General features: G+C 41.1%; 1 protein-coding gene across 3 annotated transcripts in view; it reads right to left on the reverse strand.

The window, feature by feature from the left end:
• Lpp (LIM domain containing preferred translocation partner in lipoma) overlaps nucleotides 1-14,115 on the reverse strand; it is a 606,110-nt gene that overhangs the window by 237,223 nt on the left and 354,772 nt on the right. For all 3 annotated transcript variants that reach the window (XM_035444680.1, XM_035444681.1, XM_035444679.1), the window contains one exon: nucleotides 4,429-5,112. In XM_035444680.1, coding sequence (XP_035300571.1) covers nucleotides 4,429-5,112 — 684 coding nt within the window. The remainder of the gene's footprint in view (nucleotides 1-4,428; nucleotides 5,113-14,115) is intronic.

Below are 14,115 nucleotides of genomic sequence, written 5' to 3' on the forward strand. Positions count from 1 at the left end.
TTGTGGCTTTCCAGGAACTTGACATGAGGCACAGGCAAGTGACTCATGAATAAGCAAAAGAAAAATTTGGACCGGGTGGTGGTGGTGCACTCCTTTAATCCCAGCACTTGGGAGGTGGGTCTCTGTGAGTTCCAGGCCAGCCTGGTCTGCAGAATGAGTTCCAGGAAAGACTCCAAAGCTACACAGAAGAAACCCTGTCTCAAAAAAATAAAAAAATAAAAAAAAGAAAGAAAGAAAATAAAGCAGAAAACAAAAAGCAAAGCCAAGACCTGGACCTGAGTTCACCTACTTACTGTTCATGGTCATGTAGAGCCAAAGTGTTCCTCAAAGGGAGTTACCAATATCACTGCCACTGGCCTTGTTATTGTTTGCATTATCATTATGCTATCAGCAGAGCCCAGACACATGTCCAAGTCCACCTTTCTGATTGCTCTGAATGCTTCCTTACTGTGTTCCTGCTCCTAGGAAGGAGAGGCATCTAATTCCATTAAGATGGCTCTATAACATATCACCAATTCCTTGCAGTACACTCAGTATGTACCACTGTAAGAAGCAAAAGACATTTTCACATTTGGATACTACTGGAATGTATGGAATGGGACTATGCCATTCTCAAATGTTTTCTTAAACTTTATAGAAATTACAGGTCTGGGAATCCCTTTGACACTTATTCTTTTCTAAGCTATTATGTATCTCCCAAGCTCCAAATCTAAATGAAAAAAAAATATGTCTGATGCATTCTGGTAAATAAAAATGGTCTGTGTTAGATGCACTGAGGGTTGGTCTGACATTTTTTTCAAAGCCAAATCATCCTGGAGGGCATTCCAAGGGCAATCTAATTGAACATGATTTTAGAATTTAACATAAGTATAACATTGGGGGAAGAATCCTACAACTTTTCTTAGGTGCATAGCACCAGTGTCTTCACACACACTGGCAAATAGTGGCCCTCATACCTGGGCTGAAGCTGATCTAGATCTTGTTCTCTGACAAGAAAATGGGTGCTAGAGTCACTTCATCACTATACACTTGAGAATCATAATACTTCCAGGATGCTGCCCTGGAACCCAGCAAGCTGGGCTATCTTACTGAATATTTCAGGAAGTGCATAGTTCCCTTCAGAAGAAAGTCAACACACAGAAACAGAGTTAAAGTTAGCTTGTACAAATCAGCTTGCAAGATTTGTATTGGGAAGAAGTGTATCTTCCAGAGGACTTCTGGTGAGAAGGGAATGTTTTCTCTTTACAAAGGCTTGCTTATAATAGTGTTTCTCAAGGAACTCAGCTTGTTTGGTCCAAGGAGCACACTGAAGTCTACTGAAGCATGCAAACTCAATGCTCAGCACATTGTGGGGGCACAAATACAATCCTGACCTTGCAAGGTCTGACTTTCTCTTTCCTCACCCCTGTTTTTCCCTTATCTTTCTTATTCTGATCTTCTATTCTTTTTCTTTTCTGTGTTCTACAATGTAGGAAAATTAAATCCACTGATCTCAAATACAGGGGAGGAAAGAAAAAAAAAACCCTAAATATGTTAAATGTCTAATGTTCTAAAATCCTCAGTGTAATGAAAGACCACTGTTTAAAGATACAAAAGTATCTTTCCCATTAGTGCCTAAACAAATAAAAACAATTGGAAGTCAATGGAGACACTGAACAGCCTGCCCTTGGCAATTATTCAGGCTGTGGAAATATCCAACTCCTTGCAATCACCAATTAATCAGAGAAAATGACATTCTCCTTCACCATGGTTGAAAATGTGTCAAAGAAGTCAAGAATTTTTCTTCAAACTGATTAAAGGATGTCAGGAAAGAACTTAGACAAGAGTTGGGAGCTCATTTCTGAAGGTAGAATCACATCCTTACCAAACAGACTCAATAAGGAGGAACAAAGGCTTCTATGCACAGGTGCATCTACGAAAGGGCCGACTCTTCATCAGCTGATGCCCATCCTACAGACAGAAGAGGCCATGGTGCTTCATCTTTCTCTTTGCCTTCCCACAGCACAGACAGATGGCTAAATACCAACCCTGAACCACTCTCTTCTAAAATCACAGGGAAAAAGTACATTGACTGGGTTTTCGTTTTTAATTTGCAAATTGAATCTGATGTGAAAACACATGACACTGTTGAAAAACAAATATTTCAATTTCTTAAAACGTGATATGCAATCCACTGACACCCGAAATTAGTAATGATGTAATTAGTCTTTTTGAGCCATTACCTTCTTCAAATAAGAAGCAAACAAAAGTCTTACACCCTCTGTTGAGGAGTTATATCAACAATTTCAAATTCTGAACTGGGATTATCATATACCTTGCTTACAGATGTACCTTGTACCTTTCTTTGTCTTCTCTGATTCCCCAGTGATGGAACAAAACCTTCAAAGAATTCTGACATTACCTCTTCCTCTGAATATTGTCACTTAGCTTCCAGTAGGCCTCACTTAGCTTCCAGTAGGCCTCTATGTATATTATGTGCAGAGTGATAGAGAAAGACACCAGAAATCAACTTTACATGTGTGTTCATACAGATAACAAACATACAAGTACATATGTCGTCTACATGCCCATGCATACCATCCCTCAAAAAAGGGGAGGTTTTGTGTTTGCTTTTAAATACAGTTTAAACCACACAGTAGAATTGCATGGCCATAGGCTTTCTAACCATACAGTAGAATTGCATGGCTATAGGCTTCTAACCACACAGTAGAATTGCATGGCCATAGACTTTCTAAACATCGACGTAGATTCTTCACATACTGAGTCAGGGTCTCAACTTTCTTGCTAAATGATAAACTTGAAATCTTGGTTGGTCTGGCTAGCCTGCTTCCCTGGTGCTGGGATTGCAGGAGGGCTAGCATGCACACCTAGCTTTTAAATGTGTTTCAAGACCCAACATGTGGTCCTCACACTTAATGGTCCTCATACTTTGCCCACAAAGCCATCTCCCCAGCCCATGAAGAGCTTTCCTTCTTTTTAGGAGGTTTTAGTCATAGTTCCAAAGCCACTTAACCTTTTATTATGGACGCTTTAGGAAAATGATCAAGGTTAGCTCACTCAGATCCAAGAGCCATAGGTGAGGCTTGCCGGTTCCTCCAGCACAGCACAGGCCCCACTTGGAAAGCACAGTGTACCTTTAAGGACTCTGATACTTGCCTGGAACACAATGATGCAAGAGCAAGTTTCATGGAAGCGTAACAAGCTAGTGCCAGTACCTGTCAGATAGGACATTTTTTTTTTTTTCATTTTTTTGCTCTAAGGTTGAGTATGAGAATGTCTGCTGTGACATTGACAATCTGATCAAAATCTGGAAATGTCTGAAAAAAATATGGTCTAATCTTCTACTCAATCTACAGCTTCAAATTCCCATTCAGCTTCAGGATAAACAAAGGCGCTGGAACCCTGACATCCTCACAGTTCTTACTGAATGGAAAGGAGGGCTTGGTTCTAACCCAGGGACTGGAAAGTTGCTTCAGTTCCTTCACTTCATCCCCTTAATGGTCGTTCTCATACGTTCTTCTTTTCATGTTGGGCAGAAACACATGTGTTGTCCCAGGACTAAGGGAAAACCCACATTATGATGAGTAGGCAGTACACTATTGTAACTTACATAGTTAGAAGTAGTGCTGGGCACAAAGGAGTCTATACTCAGTGCTAACCATTAACTCTAACAGGAGAGAACTGTCATTCACAAAGGATTTTCAAGCATTCATAATGGAGTTAAAGACTGAAGGGCGAGACTCTTTCCAGAGAATATGAGATGTGAAAAACAAGGGCCAATGACAGGTCCTATGATCTATGGAACGTAGTCTGTCTGTCTTAGATATACTTGACTGTATCTGCAGGTATGACCATGTCTGCAGGCCTGGGCTACTTGTTTGATCCTTGCAGCTGCTGTGGTGCTAATGTTGCTCAAATTCTTACCACCTTAACATGAGCTTTTGCCTGTCACTAGCACATATAGCTCTGGACACCACTCAACTAGAGATCTAGGAATTCCTTGTACCTCACAAAACATGAGATACCACAATCATATCCAGGTTTCATGCTAGTGCAACATGTCTGAAGATGCTTCTGCACTATCCAGAATGGGATGCTATAATAGATGTAATGCAATAGCTGGAAGATGAAATAATTTCGGTTTCCTCCCCCGATCAGATTTTCCTGAGATATTGTATTCATTCAGCTTTTGGGAAGATAATCCTTCATTATTTCGAAACTGGGCTGCACTGGATGCAAAACAGCAACTATATTGGTACTGTGCAAACAGGACCACACTCACCTTTCTGCTTTACTGTTTTTCTCTGGGCTGGCATCTGCTGATAGGAAGAGGAGCACGTGCATATCTGTCTTATGTGCTGCTCCCTAGGGAAGGCAGATTAAGGCAGATATTTCCCTTTCCTATTTCTGTGTTAGTTAGTTTCTTACCTTAGGCTGCAGTGGTGGTGCACAGGGGGCTGGTACAGGGTCTGTGATATAGGTCTTCTTGGGACCACTGACTGGATACATCCCTGAAGGGTTCTGATTCCCGGGTCCAGGAGCAGCATACCCAGGTTCCCGCTTCCAGGTATTCGGATGAGCTTGTTGCCCATAAGAAGGCTCAGCATCATTTCTGCCCCCGTAACCAGGCCCCGCTGCATAATAGGGTTCATAATAGCGTCCTTGGTTGGGGGCATACCCATATCCTGGCTCAGGCTGATGTCCTGGGGGTGGATTATATGCATAGTCGGTGCCAGCACGAGTTGAGGGAGGAGGATACTGTGTCGACATAGGAACTGGCTGGGTGTTATAGCCATGAGACCCTGGACCGTACATTTGTCCGGTGGATGGGCCAGCCATGTAATGTGGGCTGGGCTGGGCTGACTTCACTTGCACATTGAAGGTGGGCCTTGAAGGTGTGGAGGCTGTAGTGTAGGAGGCTGGAACTGGCTGAGGGTGTGGTTTGAGAGTTCCGATGGGAGCCACTGGGATGGGTGCAGCCTGGGGTGCAGGTTGTGGTTTCATCGCAGACTTCTTGGTTGCTGTCAGAGGTGGCTGGTTTGGAATGACCATTCTCTTATGCCCTGTGACAGGAGTAGGGACTGCAGGAGAGGATGTTGCACTAGTGGAAGCCTGAAAGAGAAGAGAAATACGATGAAGATGATCAATAATAAAAGAAAGCACACAAAAGCACAATAGGGAGTGTCGATAATTATTTTGTATTAAGGTGTAAAATACAAGAAAGCATGTTCCTTCCCTTAAGGAGCTCACTAACTGAACTGTCAGTCATTGTGCGCAGTACCAGTGAACAACTGGAAGGAAAAACTAAAGGAGTAAATTCACTTACAATAGTGTCAAAAAGAATAAGACACCAGGAATAACCTTAACCAAGGCATGAAGTATTTAGTGACTGAAAATGAAAACAGTCAGCAAAATAATTCCATAAATAAACTGTTAGAAAATTCAGGTCTAGAGCGATATCTATCAAAATGTGGCAACAGAACACTTATCTATTTCAAACTCGGATGGAAATGGAAAAGATCACAAGTAGCCAAACCAGTCTTGGAAAGGACGCACAAAGCTGGATTCATCACACAGTTGATTTCAAAATTTGTTGCAAATTTTAATAAAACAATGTCACAACAACATGAAGAAAGACATGAGATGGAAGAAACAGAAAAGGCAGTTAGGAAGTAAATATATATATAAGGTTCACTTATTTTCTATATGAGTGCCAAGAGTACACATTGGAGAAGGTACAGTGTCTTTTACAAGTTGTGTGGAAATACTGGATTTCTACAAGGCAGAAAGCAAATTAGAGACTGAATGTACACCACTAATTCAAGATGCTTCTGATGATAGAAATACTCTAGGAAAGAACACAGACTTGAAGTTTAGGAGGACAGGCTCGACAGGGATTTGATGGATACAGCACCAGAAGCACAGACCACAGAAACAAAAGAACCAGAGAAATGACATCATACTGAACATATTTTTTTTTTCTTTTTTGGTTTTTCGAGACAGGGTTTCTCTGTGTAGCTTTGGAGCCTATCCTGGCACTCGCTCTGGAGACCAGGCTGGCCTCACAGAGATCTGTCTGCCTCTGCCTCCGGAGTGCTGGGATTAAAGGCGTGCGCCACCAATGCCTGGCATCATACTGAAAATCTTTACAGAGCGAAAACAATGGAGTGGAAGGCAAGCCCTGAACAGGAGCAGATGATCACATATCCAGTAAGGGGCTAACCACCAACATACCAAAGAAAGCTTTAGAGCACAGAAGTAAACAGAGACTAAGAGGGGCTTCAAGAGATGACTCAGGATCCACATGCCTGCTTGCAACCATCCATAACTCCAGTTCCAGGGGATCTGACCGACTCTTTTGGCATTCATTGACACCAGGAACACATACAGAATAGATATATACACGCAGAAAAATGTCCATAAAATAAAACGGAACTTTTAAACATGAGCTTAGGATTTCTCTAAAAGGCATACAAAAGACAAAACATTAAACATTGCTCAAAATTACTAATGATGGAGAAATGGCAAACAAAATCCAAATGAGGAGTCACATGTTTGTCGCGATCATGGTTATGAGGCAAAGCAAAGTGGCAAATTAATACTGGCAAAGATGATGGGGGCTCTGCACACTGCTGCAGGGAAGGCAGAGTGACAGAGCTGAGAGGAAACACAGTAGGAGAGTGCCTGGAAATATTAAAATGGAACAGACGTATGACCTGGCATTTTCCCTTATTGGTACATATCCAGTATTACTGGAACGTGGATATCAAAGGAAAAGCAGCATTTCCATGTTCACTGAAGCACTATTTACAATAAGGAAAAAAAAAAAAAAAACTTAAGACATCCATCAGGACCGGGCGGTGGTGGCGCACGCCTTTAATCCCAGCACTCGGGAGGCAGAGGCAGGCGGATTTCTGTGAGTTCGAGGCCAGCCTGGTCTCCAGAGCGAGTGCCAGGATAGGCTCCAAAGCTATACAGAGAAACCCTGTCTCGAAAAACAAAAAACAAAACAAAACAAAAAGACATTACCAGTAGATGAAGGGTAAAGAAAATGTGCAGCAATAAAATATTACTTGTTCTTCAAAAAGAAACTCCTACATCATATATCAGCATGGATGAACCTCGAAGACATTAGGGGATGAAAAATAAGCTAGTTACAGGAAGACAAGTATTGCATGATTTTACCACATGAGATGCTGAAGATAGTCAAGACTCCCAAAAGCCAAGAATAGGGTTGATGGTGGAGGAGGGCTGGTGTCTTAGGGTTGCTGTGGCTGTGATGAAACATCAGAACCAAAAGCAAGATGGGCAGGAAAGGGATTGTTTGGCTGATGTGTCCACGTTACTGTTTATTGCTGAAGGAAGTCAGAACAGGAACTCAAGCAAGGCAGGAACCTGGAGGCAGGAGCTGATGCTGATGCAGAGGCCATGACGAAGGGCTGCTTACTAACTTGCTCACTTGGCAACACCAACAATGGGTGTCCCTTCTCCCATGAATCACTAAGAAAATGCCCTAGAGGTTTGCCTACAACACAATCTTATGGAGCCTTTTCCCCCAGCTGATTCTCACCCCCCTTGTATGATTCTAGTTTGTGTCAAGCTGACATAAAACTAGCAAACACAATGGGGTGAGGTGATACTAAGTAGGGAGTTCCCAATCAATTCATTTGTTCTCAGTCAAGCAAGATAAGCTGTGAACGTCCACTGTTTGCCAGTTCACTTACTATCATCAATAACCTATTGTGCAATGGGAGTTTTGTCAGAAGAGAAGGGAAAACATGAAGCTATCCTGCCATGACCAAAGGGGAAGAAGACGTCCTGCTCCTAAGAGACGGCAGGGAAGAGATGAACCCCATGTCTTCTCGTCTCATGTGCACAGGAATTTTCACTTGGGCCCCCTGGTGAAGAGTACTACCTCAGTCCCATATTAGCACAACAGAGCTTCATTAATATACACCGAAGAAGCTTGGAAAACGAATGGCAGAAAAACTAGCATATAAAAAGATTCAACTCCCAGAAAAATCACACATACATGTATGTATAGATGAGTGTGATATTTAAATGTGCTCGATTTTCAAAATGAAAATGTTAAATTATGACAAAAATTCAACAATTCATACGAAATCAAAAATAAAATAAAATGTCAAAATTATATTCTTGGAACCACCAAATAATCCAATAAACAGAAAATATTCGGCAACATGACTCTTCAATTAACTGATTATGAGGACCAGATAAGTACTGGCACAGTTTTCTTTAACTATGACGAACATAAATATATACAGTTAGAATAACGATTCCTGCTCTTTTTCCTTTCACATCCAATCAGATAAAATATGTAAAACTTTAGAGGAAAACTGTATACACTAAAATATACTAGTTTTAAAGACACTTACGATAAAAATATCCAAACACGTGCCAGCATACACGCAACAGAACACACAGCAGAGACAAGGGAACACAGGAAAAGCCTGCCCAGGGAAGGTTTTTCTTTTTTGGTACTTAGCAAAGTAATGGGTTTCATTTGGCATTTTCATACATAGTCTGTTTTGGGGGTGGGTTCTCCTTCCCCCTCTCCCCGAATCCCTGTCTCCTTTCCACTCTGATGTCAAACACATCCTATTATTACCCTCTTATCCCTTTTCTTTAAACCCTCCAGTCTCTTCCTGTTCTCTTCCTTGTTCTAAGACCTATTTCCATATTCACACCTGCACACATGCAAATACATGGTGAGGTTTTGCATATAAGAGATCATGTGGTATGTTAGATATGCATGCAATGGCTCTGGAGAAGAGGCTCTGAAACTGCCACTCAAAGAATCTGGGAGGAGGCAGGGAAGGAGGGAGGGTGGAGAGAAGGGAGAGGAGAGGAGACAGAGAGAGAGAGAGAGGAGGAGAGAGAAAGACAGAGAGAGGCTGTGCTTATCAAGAAGAAAACTTGAGAAAAATTGTTTCTAAGAAGTGAGAACTATAGTATTTCACTGTTCAAAAGCAGTTAGGATTGGCATTAGTTTTCAAATGGTGTGGCTTTAAATATCTGTCCTAGGGCTGAGTTTACTGCTGCAACAGAGAATGTGACTTCTATTAGGCTAGTTCTTCAGTCACTATATGCATTTATAGTTGAGTCTATAAGATGTTCAAAGCATGAACTCTGTTTTAGCTGCAAATGAATCATCAAATAAATCAAAGCTGATCCCCTCTGCAATCAATTTCACCTCGCTGACATGTTAATGATTGACTTTATTGACTAGGAAAAAAGTCTATGAATTTTCTAAGTTTAGTTTATTTTTCCATGTGGTCTGTCACAGAATGTTAAGGTCTTAACTTGACCCCTTTTAATGAATGTTTTCAACACATATATTTTAATAACATACTGCTTAACGAAGTACACACACACCTGCATGCACGCACACATGCACATATGTGGGCACACACATCTATCCTCATCAGACAATATAAAGACTACCTTCACCTGAAGGGAATGGGACCTATACAGCAATATCCAAGATGCTTGGGTGATAAAAGTAAATGACGAGTTTGCTTCCAAAAAGGACAGTGTAAAATTAAACAAAAATTCTGTATTCAATAGAATCCTGTAACAAACAGGGAATCAAATCAGGAATTTAAAATTAAATCTTGTATCTTAGAATTACAAGTTTCCCAGCAAACCATGTTGAAGAAAAATGTATAGGCTCACTCTGGTGGCCTGTGACCTACACTGAGAGAGCCACCACCATCTCTAGGCTGGAGAGGACTAGTTGTGAGTGGTGAGGGGGTATAGTTATTTAATCACAAAAAAGGGAGCGCTAGAGAAGAGAGAACCCGAGATCCGGGCACCATCCTTGACAGACGGGTGGAAAGTTCACAGTCAATAAACCAGAGGAAAAACCACTTTTGTGGCAAAAGAGCTATTGGCATCTGTCTAGGAGCACTGCTATCACCTGATGTTGGCTTCTGGCACACTCAATGTCAATAGTGGCTCTTAATAATCATGTCATCAAAAAGTCTATAAGTGTTTCCATTCCAGCTAAGAACCAATGGAAATGGGATGGGAATCTGCTGATCCATGAAAACGTTTTCATCTTTTATGTCTTGGTTGGTCTAAGTGTAGGGAAAGGTACATACCTGGATGAAACTGAGCTTCGTAACATTACGAATAATTTAATAAACTTTACATAGAATTAATAATAATGGCATGCGGCTCAAGGGTCCTAGATCCCCCACATGGCCTCTTTTCCCTATATTCTCTCTTCAGGTCCATGTCTAGCAATTACAACCCAAGCAGTATCATAAAAGTACTTAACAACTCTGTCTCTAAGGTTCATCTATATTCTGAACCCTAGGCTTACATATTCAATTGATTACTTCATCTATTGACATATTAAAGACTTTGCATACCCCCTTACATCTGCTTCATTCTAGTTTTCTAATCCACCCAACAAATGAGAACAGAGGGGGGCAGTACCGGAGCCTCTCGACTGATTACTGTTCAAGCACTGAATCCTGCCACGACTCTCTAAATAGCAAATTTCCTATTCCAGGTATGTTGGTATTGCACCATGTCTGCTAAGAAAGCACTTGCTGTTCTCCAACAATATCCATACTGGTCACTTCTCAGGAGATCCTTCTGCCTGCAGCTAGAACAGTTTATCTCAAACATGCATGGAATCACACTAACCTGCTATTTGAAAGTCTTCAGTAAGTTAGTAGAATAATGGGCTATTCCCCTTCCATTACCTGTCTGAGTGACATGCCAGATACTGGCTTTCCTCTATATCTAAGTTACCAGGCTCTCTCATATCTCAGAGACTGATTTCTTTGGTTAAACACATATTTAGCTACTAAACAAACCCTGGCTTGAACCCTCTATCAGAGTGTTTTTCCTATTTCTCCCTTTCTTTATTATCATACATGCATGTGTCTGCTTTGTCAAGGGAAGGGGCTAGTCACTTTTACTGAAGCAGCCACCTAAATAGTTTACAACTTCATAGGCCACAGAAGAAATTTAAAAAAATTGCTCAGTGAATGAATAATTATAAAAAAATGCAAAATACCAACATCTATTTTTACTTACAGAATTGACAATAAATACATGGATAAATTAGGTACATGCTTAACTACAGTGGTGCCATTAGTTTCTTTTCTCTAGTTTAATGACTTTAAGATAGAATTATTAGTACTATAATCTTTCCAAGAAGCATTTGAGGTGCTATTTTCTGTTTGTTTCTTTGTTTTAGAAGTTTCCCCCCACCTCCCCGATGGCCTTGAATTCACACCAGCATACTGGGATACTTATTTGTCTTTTAATGATCATTTTACAAATGTAAATTCTAATTTCATGTCTTCTCACAAACACTAAGGCAAAAGTTCTAGGATAATTTTAAATACATTCATGTAGCATAGGGAAAGGAAGTTGAAGTGGCAGAATTACTACAAATTCAGAGCCATCCCATGATACAAAGTGAAATTAAGGCCAGTTTGGCATACACAGTACAACATGTCTCAAAGGGGGAAAAAAGCCAGGGGGTTGTGCATGCCTTTAATCCCAGCACTTGGGAGGTAGAGGCAGGCAGACCTCTGTGAGTTCAACACCAGCCTGGTCTACAAAGTGAGTTCCGGGACAGGCAAGGCTTCATAAAAAGAAACCCTGAATCAAAACAAACAAACAAACAACGAAACCATCCACCAATAACTAAAAACGTTAAAATAATATTTTCCATGTATATTCAGGCAATTACAATTCAGGTTTTTATTAATAAACATGTATTGGAAGCCAGAGCTACAACAAGACAAGGAAGGTAGAGGTACTTGGCAAATGCATACTTAGTGAACATAATATGAAGGACATGAGTTATGTTCATGAATCAGAAATGACTCCTATCTAGCATGAAAATTTTCTAAGCCAACAGGAGACAGTGGTAAAAGGGAAAGATCCACATAAACAGTGGCATAATATTCAACCCCACATTAGATATTGATCAGGGTAAGCAATGACATTGAAAATGCCCAAATGTAACTGCTAAATGAAAAGTGAACTGTGGGATCAGCTATTTATACAACATAACTGAAGTGACATAATGATATTTCCACATAGCCAAGAAAGAGAAAAAAATAGGTACAGAGGGATTCATAATTGACTTGTTAAACAATGGGGACTGTTAATGAAGTATTGCTGTTACAGCCACATTTCACGAAAACTGCCTTGTGCTATTTGACAAACCTGTGGTTATCCATGTTGCCTTCTGTGTGGCAGAGAACAGAAATTAAAGTACTAACTGGAAATTAATCAATGCATTATAACAACAAGCATTTAATAGCACTTACTTCATGTAAACACTGCCAAGTGCATTTCATACACAATCCTCACAATTACAGCACTAACACTGACAAGAACTAACACTGTATTTTCTGGATGATGGTGGTTAAGCCCAGGTTGTCTAGGACTGCAGCTGGATATCTTAAGGACTATTCTAAGCTGGACATTGTGATGCATGTCTGTAATTCCAAAACCCAGGAGACCCAGGCGAAAGAATAACAAGTTAAAGGCACGCCTAGCCCACATAAAGAGAGTTTTATCTCAAAATTGAACAAAACAATCAAAATCAAAACAAACAAAAGCATATCATTCTACCTCTCTCCGATAAAAAGTGAAACAAACCAAATCAAAACACACACACACACACACACACACACACACACACACACACACACCCTACCACCACCACCTCAAAAGGCCTTTTTCAGACTATGGCTTTCAAATTTCTACAACTTCTGTGATAATGATATAAACACAGCTTTTTCCCCCCTCCTAGAACAGTGGTTCTCAACCTTCCTAATGTTGTGACCCTTTAAATACAGTTCCTCATGTTGTGATGACCCCCAACCAGAAAAATTCCCTTGCTGCTTCATAACTGCAACTCTGCTACTGTTATGAATCATAATGTAAATATTGGATAAGTGAGCCGGGCGTTGGTGGCAGACTCCTTTAATCCCAGCACTCGGGAGGCAGAGGCAGGCGGATCTCTGTGAGTTCGAGGCCAGCCTGGTCTCCAGAGCGAGTGCCAGGATAGGCTCCAAAGCTACACCGAGAAACCCTGTCTCGAAAAAAAAAAAAAAAAATCTGATAAGTGACCCCACAGGATCACACCCCACAGATTGAGAACTGCTGACCTAGAAGAAACAAATGAATAAATGAGCAGGTGGACAACAGTACTCAGTGTCAGTGTCTAGGAAACAGAAGAAGCTGAAGAGGGCACACCTATCCAAAAGACAGCAGCTGGAGCATACCAGCTGACTGCTACCTCCACCCCACACTGTAGAACCAACGTTCCCTTTCTGGATTGAAGGTCTTAAGATTTTTGGCTGCTGCAAGCAAGGGGCAGCCAAAGAGTGAAGTGTTACACCAAATGTTAAACATGAGGTGAACTTTGTCACTTCTGTTATAAGTTATAGAAAACAGGACATAGAAATAGCAGCAGGGAAAGGAAGCAGTGCAATCAAAGAGCTTCGTGTTAGTTAGGACATTAAAGGGGGACAACTCCAGCTTTGCCATTGTTGAAAATCAAGGGACCCGGAAAATAACAGGTTACTTTGCTAAATTGACTTCTTTGAACAATGAAGGAAACCAAAGGATTCTCACCCCTTTTCTCCTTTTGCCTTTAATTTAAGTACAGTTCTTTTTTTTTCCAACTTTTTTATCTGAATTAGAAACAGGATTGTTTTACATGACAATGCCAGTTCCCTTCTCCCACCCGTCCTCCCCTACCCCCCCCCAACTGAAACCTTATCTGTCACATATCTTTTCTGATCCCCCTGGATGGTTAGGCCTTCCAAAGGGTGTCATCAGTGTCTATTGTATCCTTTGGGATAGGGCCTAGGCCCACCCCCTTGTGTCTTGGCTCAGGGAATATTCCTCTATATGGAACGGGCTCCCAAAGTCCACATCTATACTAGGGATAAATACTGGGATTCTACAGGAGGTCCCATAGATTTCTGAGGTTTCCTCATAGAAACCCATGTTCCTGGGGTCTGGATCCATCCCATGCTGGTATTCCAGCTATCAGACTGGGGAGCAAGAGTTCCTGGATGTTCAGGTCAGCTGTTTCTGTGGGTTTCA

Source organism: Cricetulus griseus, chromosome 4 (assembly GCF_003668045.3).
Source record: "Cricetulus griseus strain 17A/GY chromosome 4, alternate assembly CriGri-PICRH-1.0, whole genome shotgun sequence".
Classification (NCBI taxonomy): Eukaryota; Metazoa; Chordata; class Mammalia; order Rodentia; family Cricetidae; genus Cricetulus; species Cricetulus griseus.